Below are 19,747 nucleotides of genomic sequence, written 5' to 3' on the forward strand. Positions count from 1 at the left end.
TTCACTCTATTAAAGATTAATTTGGCTGCACCATATTAGACACAAATAGCATTGAAACAATGATTTGAATGCAAAGGTTTGAAAGCAGAAGAGATGGGATCGACACTGAAGAATGTGAAACTTGTTCAATTACATGTATTAAAAATGATATAAACCAATTTCTCTACAAGTTGCTAGAGCTGTCTTTTAGAAGGATATAAACACTGTAATGTAACGGATTCATTTAAATGTATTGTAAATGTAAAGGAATGACTTTATTGTAACTATTCATTTTATATCAGTTTTATTGACGCCAGCTCAGCTTCTAAGTGGTTAACTTTAAAGTGTAATTAAAGTTTGAGGCAGCTATATCACTGTCAGCAATATGAGTGGATAAGATTATTGAAATACTGTACTGGAGTTATGTAAGTAATAAGAATCTACTGGACCGTTTTAGCCAACTGAAATGTGAGACAAATAAAAGCGCCTCCAGAATTCATTAGATCATTCTGTAGATAAATAACACATTAGATTTAACAGTTTTATAAGCTGTTATTGAAAGCTTACATGTTTCTGTTCTAGATTTTAAATATTAATTTGATATGGTTCCACCAGAGTGATAAATCAAAGTGAGCAAAGCACGAGGTAACGGCCAACTCCGTCACAAGCATGAGGTGAGGAGACAGTTCAGATGTGTTTACAAGCTAAATAATAGAAATAACTGGTGACCATATATATAAAGTTGTTGATGAGGATTAATGCCACTAAAATGGAACTAAATAAGGCCAGATTAGATTTAATGAAAACTATTTTAGTTGTAGTGGGGCAACATGGACTCACTCCCTTACAGTATTTGAGGTTCAGTAGAAGTAGCATTGGGATGAATCAAACTTTTGATATTGTCATAATTATTAGTAATGACATCTCTCATTTACGTAAAGTTCAGTGAAATTCAATTCAGTGACAAATATTACATTAAAAAGTAATGGAGTGTGGTGCTCCTGGAAGTGGGAGGTGCTAGTGATACACAGAAATAAACAGGTCTCTCATCCAATTCATTTCCTTTCCCAGAGTGGTCCATAATTAACTTTTGCCTGGTTAGCACTTCCAACCAGATATAAGGAGGCTGAGGCCCCAGCATCCATAAGTCAGATACCTTCTTCCTCTGTGGTAAGACCTCTCCACCTCCTTAAAGTTGTATATTTGTCTCATCTTTGCACTCAGCAACTGAGGCAGCAGCTAACTGCACTGTTTGAATTGACTTCTGCATGTCTCTTGTAAGATTTGACAATATGCAATCAAGTGGCATTGGTTTAATAAGTAAAAAATAAATAAAAATGACATATTTTTTACCTTAAATCTGTGACTTCCATTTACGGTCAAAAGTGGTGCTCCTGCACTTGTTTGTAAATTGAGGTGGTGTTCTGGAATGTAACTGGGTTTTCAGGGGTATTTATTTGAATTATTTACAGAATGTGTAGTAAAGTGAGTTGCCACTTGGAAAATGAAGGTTATCAGTTACACCTGTAGTTGAATTTGACATGGCTGTAATTATTTAGTTCAATGTTTTCTAGCCCTTTAGGGGATAAATGATAAGGCTTTAGACTTGTGTGTTTTCACAACACTCATGTTTCACAGGGTCCTCCAAGAAGTACACATTCATCTGTAGGAGGGGAAAAAGAAGGTGAGACATGGTTTGAGTCTCCACATAAAAAGTGATGAGATTATTCTGAGAGATACCGCTCACCTAACTCTGTTGACTGGGGAGGAAGCACCACAGAGTCAATCATGTTTCTTGTTTAATCTCTTTCATAGTTATCCGTCACCATGAGTACGGACGCTGAGATGCAAATCTACGGCAAGGCTGCCATATACCTCCGTAAATCTGAGAAGGAGAGGATGGAGGCACAAGCCGCACCCTTTGATTCAAAGAACGCCTGCTATGTGGCAGACAAGGTGGAGCTCTACCTTAAGGGTCTTGTCACTGCCAGGGCCGACGGGAAGTGTACTGTAACAGTCACGAAACCTGACGGCACTAAGGAGGTAAGCCTGATCTGAAAAGTTTCAAGTTTGTGCAATTACTCTAATTCTTGAAAAATCATTGAAATGATCCAAACAATGTCTATAGGCAATAAGAAATCACTAACATAAAATATATAAAGAAGCATTTCATTGTTTTTTGCAGACATTATATAACCTTCAAACACATCATTGTTATTGCTGCTAATTAAAAATAACATAGAATGTTGACTACTCAAGAACCACCAGTTGTGTGTCAGTGGGTGATAACTAAGTAGTTGGATTAAATGTGAATATGCATTTTTTAAATGATTCAACTTGTATTTAATGAGCAAAAAGCATTCTGTCATGTCCAGTTTGATCTGCGTGTAATCTACATTTCTGACTGTTTCAGGAAGGAAAAGAGTTCAAAGATGCAGACATCTATGAGATGAACCCCCCTAAGTACGACAAGATTGAGGACATGGCCATGATGACCTACCTGAATGAAGCCTCTGTGTTGTATAACCTCAAAGAGCGTTATGCAGCATGGATGATCTATGTAAGAAACCTGCACATACAAACACACACATACATGAACATAAGAAATACACACATACAGTACTAAACATAAATGAATGGTAGAAACCAAAACATATCAATACAGTAGACCCACATAAGTATACCAAAGTACACCCACATTCTCACATAGATCCAGGTAAAAGTCAATCTGACTTTGTTAATCTCCTAAATTAATTATGCTTTCATCCAGACCTACTCTGGGCTCTTCTGTGCCACGGTGAACCCCTACAAGTGGCTCCCAGTGTACGACGCAGAGGTTGTCAACGCCTACAGAGGGAAGAAGAGGGTGGAGGCTCCACCCCATATCTTCTCCGTCTCTGACAACGCCTTTCAGTTCATGATGATTGGTACGAGCTCTCATGGATGGATGGATAAATGGTTGGTTGGTTGGATGGAGGGAGGGACAGATGATTGGATGGATGGAGGGAGGGAGGCATGGACAGATGGAGGGATGGACAGATGATTAGATGGAGGGAGGGACAGATGATTGGAGGGAGGGAGGGAGGGAGGGAGGGAGGGAGGGAGGGAGGGAGGGAGGGATGTTCATAAATGCGCATGGATCTCAAAGTCCATAAGTGCTTATAGATGGATGGATGGATGGATGTATCAATAGGATTTCAAATATGCTTTAGAGAGGTATCTACTGTTTTCTAGTCTAGGTTAGAACAGTTTGCTGGGAAAATCTGATCTCACTACCCTTGAATGGAAAATGTTCCAAAGTGAAATTCATAATGATGCTATGAATTAAATAATGTCCCCATGTGTTTTGAGTATGATAAGCAATGTGTTTTTGGGTTCCAGATAAGGAGAATCAGTCCGTCCTGATTACGTAAGTTGTTTACTAAAATGTCACTTGAGAAAGTGTTTCTATTGTAATAAATTGGGTCACTTGGTGTGATGAAATACATGATATTATGAATGGATTAGAGCATTAGGCTATGTGTAATAACGAGTTGATGAGAAGGAGTATTTGTTAAAGACTTGTGTCAGAGCACAGGTTAACAGTGTATTTTTCTATGCTATTTCTTAGTGAAAGCCAATCTGACACTCAAACATGTAACTAAAACCCCTCTTTCTCTGTCATATAAACCAGTGGAGAATCCGGTGCAGGAAAGACTGTCAACACCAAGCGTGTCATCCAGTACTTCGCCACCATTGCAGTGTCTGGGGCAAAGAAGGAAGCAGAACCTGGCAAAATGCAGGTAGGTTGTTGTTATGTTTGCCTTTAAATCACATTTCAGTTTGGTTGGTTGTGTAAACTTTTTTCCAGTGGTGAATCCTCTTTCAAGCAATTGAGAAAAACTAACTTGACCATGTTACCAGTTTTTGAGCAACTTGTGTTTGTCTCAATCAGGGGTCTCTTGAGGATCAGATCATTGCAGCTAACCCTCTGCTGGAGTCTTACGGTAATGCCAAGACAGTGAGGAACGACAATTCGTCTCGCTTTGTAAGTATGAAGGGCATACTGTGGAAGTTACCTTATATTGAAACATTTTAATTCAGTAGTTCCCTATTGTTATACACATTTAAGATATTTTCCATTGCTGAAAATTTGAAATTCAAACTTGTCGTGTTTTCAATGTTCTAAAGTTTGCAATTTCCTCTTTAAAATGTCAGATTTGATTTGCTGTATTATTTTTGTTTCATCAACCCCTACAAAAGAAGAAAAAAATCATCAAATCCATTATTTATAATCCACATAATAATTCACATTTCCTGGTGCTGCAGGATTTGTTTTCCTGCTGTAGCAAACTGGATCCTACATCAATATCCTACATCTGTATCAATAGATCCAACATCTGTCCAACAAACTGTAACGTTTAAAGGGGTCTATCAAAGTAAAATGTTAGATTTATTTGTTGACCTATTTCTAACCCCCATGCTCTACTATAGGGTAAATTCATCAGGATTCACTTCCAAGCTGGCAAACTGGCTAAAGCTGACATTGAAACCTGTGAGTTGGTTTTGATTGTTTCTCAATGCTTTCCTAAATTCACAGATACATTTAAATGTAATGATATCCAACAGATGTTCTCATTCTCTCTCTCAACTCTTTCTCTTTGTGTCATTCTCTCTACTCTTTCTCTTTGTGTCATTCACTCTCTCTCCCTCTCCCTCAGACCTGCTGGAGAAGTCCAGAGTGTCCTTCCAGTTGCCCGATGAGAGAGGCTACCACATCTTCTTCCAGATGATGACAGGCCACAAACCTGAGCTAGTTGGTACGCCAGAGGAAATTATTCCCATCCCCATCTATGGAATATATATCAAATATTCATAATCCACACTGATAATAATATTACAATGAGTACATCCAAGGTAACAAGGCATCTAGACATTTGGAAGGTCTTTGGGAAAGATATATCAAGTAATGCACTGTGATGCACTAGTCCACAAGTCTCAGTCTCCTCTTTTGATGCTATTTATTATATACTACATGTATCATTGAGTCCATCTACTGAGTAAAGGAGGGAGAGATACTGTAAAGGTAGGACAGCAGAATTCTAAGAGACTTAACTGACAAGCTGTTCTCCGTTGTCCACAGAAATGGCGCTCATCACCACCAACCCCTATGACTTCCCCATGTGCAGCCAGGGACAGATCACTGTGGCCAGCATCAACGACAATGAAGAGCTGGATGCCACAGATGTGAGTAAAACAAAGGGTTCACCAAACTCTAGATATGGAATTGATAGGACCACCATACACACTGAAAGTACTGTGAAATTCCAACTTGGTGGCAGCTGGGAATGTTCATGTATGTTTTTGTTTGATACTAAATGCCTTGTTAGTTAGGCATGTGCCTCAAGGAACTCTTCATGCCTTCCATAAGAGAGCACCACTAAGTGCCCTGTGGAACTGTGCTGCCATCTACTAATGTGTGGCCAAGCGTTATCATGTGGAACAGAGAAGCAAGTCAAATCTATCTATCCCATTTGTTCTGCAGTGAGCAGCACAGAAATGTAGTGTAACTGACCAAACTACCATTCAGTTCAGTTCACTGTTGTACTTCCTCTTTAATGCCAGGATGCCATTACCATCCTGGGCTTCACTAATGAAGAGAAGGTTGGCATCTACAAGCTGACAGGAGCTGTATTGCACCATGGAAACTTGAAATTCAAGCAGAAGCAGCGTGAGGAGCAGGCCGAGCCAGACGGCACAGAGGGTGAGTCCCACTCATAGATACACAATATGTAGAGCATTAGTCCCATTCCCAGTCCCCAACATAGAAATAGAACACCTAAGACAGACAGTGCCACATGAAAGTCAGGCAGGAGATCATTTTTGGAGAACAAATTACAACCTCCACAAATGTGGGTGAATCAAAACCTAAGCCACAAAGAATTTAACCAAACTATTTTGTCAGTGTGAAATCAGAAACAAGTGATCTTGTGTCCCTGAGTCTGTTGTTGTTGCTTCTCTTTCCAGTGGCTGATAAAATCGCCTACCTGCTGGGCCTGAACTCAGCTGAGATGTTGAAGGCTCTGTGCTACCCAAGAGTGAAGGTCGGCAACGAGTATGTGACCAAGGGACAGACTGTGCCTCAGGTAAGGTGGCCAAACACAGAATCTATCATTTTCTGAGCACTGGAATATTTGGGGTACGAGTGCATTACTTTGGTTTTCCCAAGCTTGTATCACCTTATCACTAGACATGGTCAATATCTCACATATTAATTTGAAGTATTATCATTACAGGTTAATAACTCAGTCAGTGCTCTGGCCAAGTCTATCTATGAGAGGATGTTCTTGTGGATGGTCATCCGTATCAATGAGATGTTGGACACCAAGAATCCAAGGCAGTTCTATATCGGTGTGCTTGACATTGCCGGGTTTGAGATCTTTGATGTGAGTATGAGATCAGAACAAGACAATTAGTTGTGATTGAGATGGATTACAGTCTTGTATGATGAAATGATCCCTTTTAAAACTCCATCAACAGTACAACAGCATGGAGCAGCTGTGCATCAACTTCACCAATGAGAAACTGCAACAGTTTTTCAACCACACCATGTTCGTCCTGGAGCAAGAGGAGTACAAGAAGGAGGGAATCGTCTGGGCCTTCATTGACTTCGGCATGGACTTGGCTGCCTGCATTGAGCTTATTGAGAAGGTAAACTGTCTGTGGGGATTATAATGGACCATAACGGCAAAGCTCATATGGAGCGCTGTGTAATATATTATCACTGTGGTACAACGTACAGTAGCGGCGTAACGTTTAAATTACTGGGAAAGCCAAACCTGTGAAAATAAATCCATATTACAACCTATGTGTTGTGATAATTGCGTTGTTTGCTCTATAACCTGTTAGTTTATATGCCTTGCCACCGTGATATATAGGCCTAAGGCTGAGACAATAAGAAGACACAGTGGCAGAATAAATTCAACCACATCTTTGTTTCATCACAAAACCGGAGAGAAACATCTGTCTCGTGGAGTCCACAAAGCATAATGCATGTAACAAACAGCTACATGACATACAGCATGGTCAGTCAAGTACATTTCTCTGCCATTTTCGGACCACTAAACATCTATTGATTTAGAACCACGGAGAGTTACTGCAAGTCGCAAAGAAAACAGGACCTGCCTCCCTCCACTATTCTGGCACCATTTCAACTTCAACCTTTCAATGTCATCAAATAACCTATGCTTAGTCTAATACAGTGACAACTAAAAGATTACAAAAACGAGTTTATTCCAATCAATGTCAGCTAAATATCATGTGGGTGTCCATGGTACTAATTTATGTGAGTAGAAAAAACATGTTGACTCACCCTACTTGTAGAGAAACGCCAATGCCAACCTCCTGTCTTTCATGTTGCTGAAACAGTCTCTGTCATACAGTACACGCTTTACATTTTTGTTGTCCTAGGCTACCAGGCTAAAACCATTTCTCGCTATTCTAACTTCCTTTCCTGGGCAACGATTAGCCAGCTAGTTAACATTCGCCTTCTACACCTTGCTACATATTGAACTTCCATACTCTCAGACCAAAAGAACAATGTATGAATTTATGGTTGAATCAGAATTGCTGTTAGAATCATTGGCCAGGACAGCAAATTAAGTAATACTTCGAGTACAAATCCCTATCTCTATCCATGACTAATTTAGGAAAGGGCCCATTTTAGCTAGCTAGCTATCCACCGGAGGACAACAACAATGAGATGCAACAATTTAAGTTTTTCTTTCTGTCAATGATGTTTGGATTGATGTGAAGCCAAATTCAAACTGGCTTCATTTCACACATTTTTTGGTGCACCAGGACCATTCACAGATAAGCTCACTCAGTTTAGCTCAACTCTGATTTGCTGTTATTGTATAAAAAAATATCAACGGAGGCCAAATGCTCGTCGTCTTCTTCCCATGCATTCAATGTTACAATATCATATTAGTTTTGACAGACAGCATCAGATAGAAGAGCTACACATACAGAGAAAGAGGGGCGCAGTTTTCTTTTACCTGGTGAGATACATTCAGGCTCTTGCTAAGCAAGACGAAAGATATAAAATAATGTGTCATTTTTGGGGGGGAAGCCTGGCTTCCCTTGGCACCCATGAATACATGCCACTGACAAGTTATCTGACTGTTGAGAACTCAATATGTTTCCTATTATGTGTCCCTAAAATAATATAATCCTATAATATCATGTTTACTAAATGAATAAATGTGATCCTAAATGTAAATATCACTAATTTGATATACATCTCTTTTCGTAAAGCCATTGGGCATCTTCTCCATCCTTGAAGAGGAGTGCATGTTCCCCAAGTCTTCAGACACTACCTTCAAGGACAAGCTGTACGCCCAGCATCTTGGCAAAACAAATGCATTTGAGAAGCCCAAGCCTGCCAAAGGCAAGGCAGAGGCCCACTTCTCCCTGGTGCACTACGCCGGTACTGTGGACTACAACATCACTGGCTGGCTGGAGAAGAACAAGGATCCCCTGAACGACTCAGTTTGTCAGCTGTACCAGAAGTCCGGAGTCAAAATTCTGGCCGCCCTGTATCCTGCTCCCCCACCTGAGGGTAAGAATAGCATCGCGTCAAATGATTTAATTAAGTACTACTTATAACTTAGACCGAATGTTCTTTAAAGTCTTTGAATGTATAACAATTTCTCAGGGTGTTTTCACCAGGTTAATTTATTCATACACTTGTTTTTTTCAAATCATACAATATGTGTTATTTCACACCATGACATTGGCAGCATTTGCCTCTAGATAAGTGTGAAGTTAACCTGTTAAGGGTGTGTACTGGAGGCGAAGTCAGGTGCAGCAGAGCAGAGTGTAGTTAACAGACACACTTTTTATTCCGGTCCAAACGAAAGCACATAAGTACATATAACGTGTCCAAAACACGGAACATAGACAAAAGTCTGGCGCATAACAATACACACATAACATCAAAACAATTTAACACAAAGACATGGAGGGGAACAGAGGACTAAATACATTCAGTGTGACTAGGGAATGAAAACCAGGTGTGTATGGAACAACACAAAACAAATGGGAATATGAAAAATGGAGCGGCGATGGCTAGAAAGCCGGTGACGTTGATCGCCGAACACCGCCCGAACAAGGAGAGGAGCCGATTTCGGCGGAAGTCGTGACATAACCAGAGATTCTCTGGTTTATAATTAGTGTGCTTGCTGAAGACAAGACCACTATAGATTTCTTACATAATCGTGTTATTATTCTATTTATTCCACCCGCTCTAGGAAATGTACTTTTCTAGTTATCTTTTACTTTTCCCCATTTTAACAGATAAAGCCAAGAAAGGAGGCAAGAAGAAGGGTGGTTCCATGCAGACTGTGTCCTCCCAGTTCAGGGTGAGCTTTTGAAATGTGCTTATTCAGTCCTTCAAAAGGTGCATTAATTATCATAAATGATGTCTGAGAAAATGGTTTGTAACCCTCTTACAGGAGAACTTACATAAGCTGATGACCAACTTGAGGAGCACTCATCCTCACTTTGTGCGCTGCCTGATCCCCAACGAGTCAAAGACTCCAGGTACAAGAAATATTGAGTTATATTTTACATCTCATCAGTACAGACTTTAACAATCCCAATCTTTAACCAGTGTATGCATATTAAAAGAGACTTGTTTTGTTTTACCAGGTCTGATGGAGAACTTCCTGGTTATCCACCAGCTCAGGTGTAATGGTGTACTGGAGGGTATCAGGATCTGCAGAAAGGGCTTCCCCAGCAGAATCATCTATGCTGACTTCAAGCAGAGGTATACAAACATAAATGCACACATGCACACAGATCTGCTACAAGGATAAGCTTACCTTTTACGTAATATAACCAATCTACAACTTCACATATGTAAATAATCTATCTTTATTCAGGTACAAAGTACTGAATGCCAGTGTCATCCCTGAGGGCCAGTTCATGGACAACAAGAAGGCTTCTGAGAAGCTGCTTGGGTCCATTGATGTGAATCACGAGGATTACAAGTTTGGACACACCAAGGTCAGTCAAATACCCCCAGTAAAAGCTGACAAAACACAACTTGAATGATAATTTAAACCCGTACCATATAAAATCTCTCCAGGTGATCTATCCATCCTTTTGTTCTTTCTTCTTCATTTCACTAATGGAAAAGGTGGAAAAACATTGTTTTTTTCTTCATAGTCATGCATCACAAGTATAGAAGAGAAACTAAACTGATAATCATGTACATTGTGTTAGAGTGGTATGGCTGCAGGTATCTGTACATTATTAATCTACAACTGTACAATAACTAACAACTTAGAAACAACCTATCCCATGGTTTGTTTGTAACCATATCAAAGTTAATGTTGTTTAAATCAATCTAGTGGTGTTGTTCCCCTCTTTTGATTTAACCGTTTCTATCTGTCACCATCTGTGGTTCCATTGACCATGTTAACCTGTGTCTCAGGTGTTCTTCAAAGCCGGTCTGCTGGGTGTCCTGGAGGAGATGAGAGATGAGAAGCTGGCCTCTCTAGTCGGCATGGTCCAGGCTCTCAGCCGTGGATTCCTCATGAGGAGAGAGTTTAGCAAGATGATGGAGAGGAGGTGAGGAAGAGTAGACATCTTGGCAAAGCTTTCTGTCAACCACCTGTATCTAATGCATTATGATTACATACTGTATATGCTGTGAGATGTTCAGAATGAGAAAGTACATCTTATAATGGTCTACTAAAGCTTTTGGGTTAATTCATTTAGTCCAGAAATGGATGTAGCAACTAAGGATTCGAGCTTTATAGCTGCAGTTTGGGATTTGGCTGTTCAATTGGCATTTAAATGTGTGGTATTGATCCATTAATTGTTGAAGAATATAAAATGTCTCATGAGCTTAGCATGACTGTCAGTCGTTGCATCTAGGTCACTCACTATGAATTTAATAGGGGTTACATTTCCCTAGCCCCATTCCTCAGCTGTAAACAAACAGTGGTGTGGGGCCCCATTATGTTGTTCTTCGAGTCACAGAATGTAGCTTTAAGCATGTCACTCACCATGCCACTCTATCCTTTCTGTCAACCAGAGAATCAATTTACGCCATCCAGTACAACATCCGCTCATTCATGAATGTGAAAACCTGGCCATGGATGAAGTTGTACTTCAAGATCAAGCCCCTGCTGCAGAGCGCTGAGACTGAGAAGGAGCTGGCCAACATGAAGGAGAACTATGATAAGATGACAGCAGACCTGGCCAAGGCTCTGGCCACAAAGAAGCAAATGGAGGAGAAGTTGGTATCCCTGACGCAGGAGAAGAACGACCTGGCGCTCCAAGTCGCATCTGTGAGAGAGCAACAAGCTTCATAAGGGCACATCTACACACACAAATACACACACAGACATACATACAAACCCACAAACACATATGAACACACTGTGAAGCATGTGTTTAACACATTTTTATTGCCAATGTTATATATTCCATTCATTTCTATTGATTTACTCTGACCTTCAATACACAAAGTGAGGCCTCTGATTTTTTTTCTCCTGTTCTGAAACCAGGAAGGAGAGAGTCTGAACGATGCTGAGGAAAGGTGCGAGGGGCTCATCAAGAGCAAGATCCAGCAGGAGGCCAAACTCAAAGAGACGACCGAGAGGCTGGAGGATGAGGAGGAGATCAATGCTGAGTTGACTGCCAAGAAGAGGAAGCTGGAGGATGAGTGCTCTGAGCTGAAGAAGGACATTGATGACCTGGAGCTCACCCTGGCCAAAGTGGAGAAGGAGAAGCACGCCACTGAAAACAAGGTCTTGTGTCTTACCATAGACAGTCTAACAAAACAATAATCCAATCAAAACATTGCTTAACAGAAATGGAATTCAAGTTGTATTGTGGGTGCAGAAAAAAGTCTGACAAAATAGTGGAATTTCAGTTGCGGGGTGCTCCCCACATTCATTGTATGTTCTGCTTTCCCACATTTATGACTTAAATTCAGTACACTGGCATGGTGTACACTTCCATCTAGTGTTGAATCTATAGTACAGTAACTGTTGACACATTTCTAATTTAAATTAAATGAATGCAATATATGGTATATTAAACTAAACCTCCCATTTACGGTGAAGTGACAAAAGACACATTTTGCTGTTTTCAGGTTAAAAATCTGACAGAGGAGATGGCGTCTATGGATGAGAGTGTTGCCAAGCTGACCAAGGAGAAGAAAGCCCTCCAAGAGGCCCACCAGCAGACACTGGATGACCTGCAAGCAGAGGAGGACAAAGTCAACACTCTGACCAAGGCCAAGACCAAGCTAGAACAGCAAGTGGACGACGTGAGTGGTTGGACATTTTGGCCATGATAGTATGTAAGATGATATTATCTTCAGTTGTTTAGATTTGAACAATACATGTGTTTTTATCTTCTAGCTTGAAGGTTCTCTGGAGCAAGAGAAGAAGCTTCGTATGGACCTTGAGCGATCCAAGAGAAAGCTGGAGGGAGATCTGAAACTGGCCCAGGAGTCCATAATGGACCTGGAGAATGACAAGCAGCAAGCTGATGAGAAAATCAAGAAGTAAACACAAACAAATGACTATAGTATTAGCTGATATAATGGTTGTTCTTGACTAATTCTTGTAATTATGAATTAGCATTTACATGTGATTCTTAAAAGCAAAGTGAATGGTATGATCCTCTGCCATTTCACTATCAAAGCAAAACCAACTCTGCAGTCAACGTGTTTGTGTTTCTTAGGAAGGAGTTTGAGACCACCCAGCTCCTCAGCAAGGTTGAGGATGAGCAGTCTCTGGGAGCTCAGCTGCAGAAGAAGATCAAGGAACTCCAGGTACAGTAGAGGATATAAGCTCCAGTAAAGAAAAGCACAGACTTGAATCATTTCTTGAAAAACATTATTCTGGTACCACACATTTTTCCAGGTGGCTTCTGATCGCTGAGTAGGTTGGAAGATGGTGCTTCTTAACATTGTGGTTTTGGCTCCTGCATGGGACACTGTCTACTGAATATATTAGTGTAACTGGCTTCGTATTAAACACATTTATAAAAAATATACATACTATTATTATTTTGTGAGGTTAAATTGTTTCATCTGTATTGTAGTGTTCATCCCCCCTGCTCCTGCCCCCTGTTCTAGGCCCGTATTGAGGAGCTGGAGGAGGAAATTGAGGCTGAGCGTGCTGCCAGGGCTAAGGTTGAGAAGCAGAGGGCTGATCTCTCCAGGGAACTTGAGGAGATCAGCGAGAGGCTGGAGGAGGCCGGAGGCGCCACTGCTGCTCAGATTGAGATGAACAAGAAGCGTGAGGCTGAGTTCCAGAAGCTGCGTCGTGATCTTGAAGAGTCCACCCTGCAGCATGAGGCCACAGCCGCCGCTCTGCGCAAGAAGCAGGCCGACAGTGTGGCTGAGCTCGGGGAGCAGATCGACAACCTGCAGCGCGTCAAGCAGAAGCTGGAGAAGGAGAAGAGCGAATACAAGATGGAGATTGATGACCTCTCCAGCAACATGGAGGCTGTCGCCAAGGCTAAGGTGAGTAGTAACGTTTTGATCAAGCAGTGTTGAGGGTGGTCAACTACATTACCATTCAAGCGAACTGAAGTTGACAGCAGTCACATATATAAAGTAATGATGGAACATGTTTCACTAACAGGGCAATCTGGAGAAGATGTGCCGTACTCTTGAGGACCAGCTGAGTGAGCTCAAGACTAAGAATGATGAGAATGTTCGCCAGGTCAACGACATCAGCGGACAGAGAGCCAGACTCCTGACAGAAAATGGTACCATCAACAATGAACAACAAGCCAATGCTCTCCTTTAGTAGAAAACAAAACTTGTTGTGGGCTGTATCCACAGATTCTACTGTACTATCTGCTGCCCAATTGCCCTACAATACCTCAAAATAGATTTTCAATCTTAGAGAACAGAGACCCTATTAACAAGATGTCCCTCTGTCCCTGCAGGTGAGTTTGGTCGCCAGCTGGAGGAGAAGGAAGCCCTGGTGTCTCAGCTGACCAGAGGAAAACAGGCCTTCACCCAGCAGGTGGAGGAGCTGAAGAGGGCGATTGAGGAGGAGGTCAAGGTAAGGGAACCAAAATGGACTCCACGTCCACAGAGTTTAGAGCTATATCTTCATGTAGACGGTAACTACGCCACCCTCTGAGACTCCTATTGTCTCTCCACCCTCAGAGACTTCGACCATAATTTGTTTGACTATCTCTCTAATCTCTCTTTGTCTTTCTTTCTCACAGGCTAAAAACGCACTGGCCCACGGTGTTCAGTCTGCCCGCCATGACTGTGACCTCCTGAGGGAGCAGTTTGAGGAGGAGCAGGAGGCCAAGGCAGAGCTGCAACGTGGCATGTCCAAGGCCAACAGTGAGGTGGCTCAGTGGAGGACCAAGTATGAAACTGATGCCATCCAGCGCACAGAGGAGCTGGAGGAGGCCAAGTGAGTCACATGCAACAGAAAAAACTCTGATATGGTGTGAATGGTTAGAGTGGTAGAGGGCTCTGAGAAAATGTTACATCAATATGTATTGTAACATATCTCTCACTCCATAAAACCTCCCTCTATTGTCCAACAGGAAGAAGTTGGCCCAGCGTTTGCAGGATGCCGAGGAGACCATTGAGGCGACCAACTCCAAGTGTGCCTCCCTGGAGAAGACCAAGCAGAGGCTGCAGGGAGAGGTGGAGGACCTCATGATTGATGTTGAGAGAGCCAACGCATTGGCCGCCAACCTCGACAAGAAGCAGAGAAACTTTGACAAAGTGAAAATGAATAAATATATTTTTTATCAATTTTATAATTGTTGCATATTTATAATTCAAAACTCTTCACCAAAGACTTCTGATAAAAAACCCATGGATTCTCCTAGGTTCTGGCAGAGTGGAAGCAGAAGTATGAGGAGGGCCAGGCTGAGCTGGAAGGAGCTCAGAAGGAGGCTCGCTCTATGAGCACTGAACTCTTCAAGATGAAGAACTCCTACGAGGAGGCTCTGGATCATCTGGAGACTCTGAAGAGAGAGAACAAGAACCTGCAACGTGATTATTTGACAGCGATTCTATTTGGCTTATGTTTGATTAGCAAGATGAATTGCTGTTAATTAATTAAGTGTTATCCTGATTCAATATCAACTTCAGTACATTGACATATCCACTTAAAATCCCCCAGGTCTAAACTGCTCTTGTGTGTGTGTGTGCAGAGGAGATCTCTGACCTGACTGAGCAGATCGGAGAGACTGGCAAGAGCATCCATGAGCTGGAGAAGGCCAAGAAGACCGTGGAGACAGAGAAGTCTGAGATCCAGACCGCTCTGGAGGAGGCTGAGGTACAAACTACAGCTGTTTGATGGGAAAAGCAGTGTTAACTAACCAATGCCAGCTACAGTGAAAGGCTCTCTGTATTGGTGTTTATTGTAGTCATATATATTTAATTCCTACATCCAAATGTACTGAACAAAACTTTCCTGACTCCTTCTGTTTGTCCAGGGAACACTGGAGCATGAGGAATCCAAGATTCTGCGTGTGCAGCTGGAGCTGAACCAGATCAAGGGTGAGGTGGACAGGAAGATTGCTGAGAAGGATGAGGAGATGGAGCAGATCAAGAGGAACAGCCAGAGGGTGGTTGACTCCATGCAGAGCACCCTGGACTCTGAGGTCAGGAGCAGGAATGATGCCCTGAGGGTGAAGAAGAAGATGGAGGGAGACCTGAACGAGATGGAGATCCAGCTGAGCCACTCCAACAGGCAGGCCGCTGAGGCCCAGAAACAACTGAGGAACGTCCAGGGACAGCTCAAGGTAAAGGGACTGGGACATCAGGCTCAAAAACCTGAACATGGCTAGGGATTTGTTTGTGAATCACCCCTACTTCCACAAGTCCTAATAAACGTATGTCATTGTGAACCACAGGATGCCCAATTGCACCTTGATGACGCCGTCCGTGTCGCAGAAGACATGAAGGAGCAGGCAGCCATGGTGGAGCGCAGAAACGGTCTGATGGTGGCTGAAATTGAGGAGCTCAGAGTTGCTCTGGAGCAGACAGAGAGAGGCCGCAAAGTGGCTGAGACTGAGCTGGTAGACGCCAGCGAGCGTGTTGGATTGCTGCACTCCCAGGTATGGGTCAAAAGCCATTTCTTATGACACTCAACCAAGCATACAGTTTAAACACACCTGGAATTTGCCTTAGATTTTCATAATTTCAGTCTTGTGACTTGCAAGTTCTCTTGAGAGTCAAACAAATTATATTGTTTCCTTCTTCAGAACACCAGCCTTCTAAACACCAAGAAGAAGCTGGAGACTGATCTGGTGCAGGTGCAGGGAGAGGTGGATGACATCGTCCAGGAGGCCAGGAATGCAGAAGAGAAGGCCAAGAAGGCTATCACTGACGTGAGTCCTTGAATTACATCAACTTGATTTGTCTCCAAGTGACAATGGTAGCTTGGCTGGTTACGAACAACAAAGATCTCAGAGGAATGTTATGATCGGTGCCAATTGGTGCATAAATTAAAGAAACGACTATTCCAGGCGGCCATGATGGCTGAGGAGCTGAAGAAGGAGCAGGACACCAGCTCTCACCTGGAGAGGATGAAGAAGAACCTGGAAGTCACAGTCAAGGACCTGCAGCACCGCCTGGATGAGGCTGAGAATCTGGCCATGAAGGGAGGCAAGAAGCAGCTCCAGAAACTGGAGTCCAGGGTGAGTTATCAGCAGGGGGGATTAGGGTGGATTGAAAGACGGATTGCTGGAAATGTATTTGATCATGTAAAAATACACAGGAGCATTTTGTAATTACTTTTTATCTCAATAACCCACCTAGATCAGGGGTTCCCAAACTTCTTTGCGTCGGGGACCACCCCTTTTGTGATAGTGAATTCATCAGGGACACCGCTCTTATTAATATCAGAACACAACTCCTACTTTAAAGTGCGATAAAAATAGCATCCACTCAGATTTGCTATGACTTCTGCAGTGCATGACTGGACTAATCAAGTCTCAGGCCCTGGGAAATAAACATTTTAAGTCCCCCCTCTTTGCATCAGAGAGAAAATGTTGCAGTTTTAAAGCTTACATTACAGTGCATTTATGATCACAACAAAACCAATTATAACAATGTTACACTTATTTAGTGGAGTTGATCAAAGACCTTTAAAAAATCTAGTTGCATCCTTCAGGCTTAAACTGTTGTCTCAGCAGACTTCTTCTAATCTGCCATTTCATTCAAAATAATAATTCACAATAAATATCAACACACAATATACATTCATCCGATTAATGTCATAGTAATAATTTATCTCTCGTTACCTCTCGTTCACTGGCCGTTGCTAGAGAACCTAGCGTTGCTATGCGGGGCTACCAGCTAGCGGGCTAATGGATGAATTAGCTTGTTGGCTAGGGGACTTTAATAAGTTCATAAAACCTCAAAACACAACATAACATCTTAACAAACATATGTACACACTCCAGAAACATTGCCGTCTTAAATATGGTGCTTTTCCACTTGCTTACCTTCAAAATAAAGATATAAAAATGTATTTATGTCGGTGTTTCTGTCTTGCTCAATTGGCGAACTTCTTTCAACTGTCATAGCGCGAGCTCCATAGTAGAAGAAATGTCCCAACATTAAAACATGCGAGTGGCGGCATCTAGTGGCCATACTGGTACTGCACAATACGCCACTAAACGCATGACAACATGGATACAAATACAAGAAGAATTGAGTTGTGAGCCTCCCAGACCCGTTTTTTATCTAAGAGTTAATAACATAAATTGTGGATTAATAATATTACATTGTACTGTATTGCACCCTCTAAACTTTTCCCAAAAGATCCCTGGCTGTTTAATCTATTCAGGCTAGAAATATACATAAACAAATTGAAATGTAAATTCCACTTTGGGAACCACTGACCTAGATAATGAAAAGTTGATGTTATTATTACAGCCCCCTTCAAATAAAATAATAAAATGACTTGACTGAGTAGAAGACTATTCCTCTGTTTTACAAATAGATGTTACGTCTGATTTCACCACCTCAAACAAATGCCTACATGTATTTCTCCTCAAAGGTGCGTGAGCTCGAGACTGAGGTGGAAGCCGAGCAGAGAAGAGGTGTAGACGCAGTCAAGGGAGTCCGCAAGTATGAGCGCAGAGTCAAGGAGCTCACTTACCAGGTAAGAGAAAGTGCATTCTTTACACACTTGACACTAACACAGACAGGTTTGTGTATAAAACTATACTGACATTGATTCTTTGATCTTCTCCCACAGACTGAGGAGGATAAGAAGAACGTCGGCAGACTTCAGGACCTGGTAGATAAGCTGCAGATGAAAGTGAAGGCCTACAAGAGGCATTCTGAGGAAGCGGTGAGTCACAGACATAGTCAAATACTCTGAAAAAAAAAAATTTTCCCCTAGAAAACGTAATGTCCATGTGGTTTAGTTGAAGTGTTGCTACAGCACACCAGTCAGCAATGACTCAATTGATATTACAAGTAATTGCTTAAGAAATTCTCAACATTTCTGAGTGTTTGCTGCGCTGGGGGCTGGTCTAGTGGTAGTGCTGGAGGCAGCGGTTTGATCCCCCGTTCCGCTAACTCACTTCCTCTGCTGTATCATCTATCTCCCTGTATACATTGCTATCCTAAAGCTGCCTTTTTTTGTATTTATTTTTTAAAATACCTTTAAAAACAGAATATTAATTTGCTACCTGAAGCTTCAAACTTTAAATGCTGATGTTCTGCTCTCCCTCTCTTTTCCTCGCCCAGGAGGAAGCAGCAAACCAGCACATGTCTAAGTTCAGGAAGGTTCAGCATGAGCTGGAGGAGGCTGAGGAGCGTGCTGACATCGCTGAGACTCAGGTCAACAAGCTCAGAGCCAAGACCCGTGACTCTGGAAAGGTACAGAACTGCTGCTAAACCTATACCTGACTCATGTTCAGATATGACCACATCAACACCACCTATGATTCAGTCTTCTCAGAGGTCAATACTGACCTTTTACACTCAACTGTATTGAAGATCTCTAAGAAGCACATTTCAGGAAGGGCTAAACAATCTAATCAGAGTAATTCAGTTAGTACTTCAACATTAAAATCCAAGCTGAGCACTGAGCATTAAAGACTTGATCCATTATATTCTATCCATGTCTATCCATATATTTATCATGTTCATTATTATTACTGATCCATTATATTCTATCCATATATTTATCATGTTCATTATTATTACTGATCCATTATATTCTTCTTACAGGGAAAAGAAGTTGCTGAATAAACAAGACCAAAGTACTGAAGATCAAAGTCTTACCATTTTCCTGTGTTGCATAAAATATGATTTTCATGGTGAAATGTTGAGCATTGATTAAAAACATGTGGATCTACATACACTTCCTTTGTGACTTGTGGACTTCTTTCTCAGCAAACAGATTTTTCATACCATTAAATATTGTACTTTAAATAATGGAGCAATCTGGGATTCCAACAGCAAAAGTCACCCCGACAAAGCAGTCAGTTTTTTGAGTAAACGGATGAGGGATGAGGCTGGAGAAATGTAACCACTCTCAAATTATCAGACTGAGGTATGGATGCAAGGACTGCAACTTTGTTCTTGCTTAGTCACACTTATTGAATTCAATGTAGTTCAGCCAGCCTCTGCATTTAAGCTGCTTCTTTATACAAGGTAATGCTGGTAGATTGCCATTGGAAATAATGACTCTAGTGTGTAAAAATCTGACACTGGCTAAATATACATGTCAATTTCGAGCCTTACCCCCAGCCG

At 41.7% G+C, this 19,747-nt stretch overlaps 1 protein-coding gene across 1 annotated transcript; it reads left to right on the forward strand.

The window, feature by feature from the left end:
* The first annotated feature begins 1,095 nt into the window (after positions 1 to 1,095).
* Positions 1,096 to 19,355, forward strand: LOC115147691 (myosin heavy chain, fast skeletal muscle-like). The gene is made up of 41 exons (XM_029689989.1): positions 1,096 to 1,149; positions 1,618 to 1,663; positions 1,795 to 2,022; positions 2,393 to 2,539; positions 2,750 to 2,906; positions 3,361 to 3,388; positions 3,653 to 3,761; positions 3,914 to 4,006; positions 4,453 to 4,513; positions 4,680 to 4,778; positions 5,102 to 5,205; positions 5,584 to 5,722; positions 5,986 to 6,104; positions 6,255 to 6,404; positions 6,499 to 6,669; positions 8,275 to 8,578; positions 9,316 to 9,380; positions 9,474 to 9,561; positions 9,670 to 9,787; positions 9,903 to 10,026; positions 10,457 to 10,593; positions 11,063 to 11,318; positions 11,538 to 11,780; positions 12,128 to 12,304; positions 12,399 to 12,544; positions 12,724 to 12,814; positions 13,121 to 13,510; positions 13,632 to 13,758; positions 13,942 to 14,060; positions 14,230 to 14,426; positions 14,563 to 14,746; positions 14,854 to 15,019; positions 15,181 to 15,305; positions 15,466 to 15,774; positions 15,886 to 16,089; positions 16,237 to 16,362; positions 16,501 to 16,671; positions 18,039 to 18,143; positions 18,240 to 18,335; positions 18,737 to 18,868; positions 19,223 to 19,355. The coding sequence occupies exons 3-41, from the start codon at positions 1,807 to 1,809 to the stop codon at positions 19,241 to 19,243; spliced, it is 5,814 nt and encodes a 1,937-aa protein (XP_029545849.1). The 5' UTR covers positions 1,096 to 1,149; positions 1,618 to 1,663; positions 1,795 to 1,806; the 3' UTR covers positions 19,244 to 19,355.
* The last annotated feature ends 392 nt before the right edge of the window (positions 19,356 to 19,747 follow it).

This window comes from Salmo trutta, chromosome 14, assembly GCF_901001165.1.
Source record: "Salmo trutta chromosome 14, fSalTru1.1, whole genome shotgun sequence".
Taxonomy (NCBI): domain Eukaryota; kingdom Metazoa; phylum Chordata; class Actinopteri; order Salmoniformes; family Salmonidae; genus Salmo; species Salmo trutta.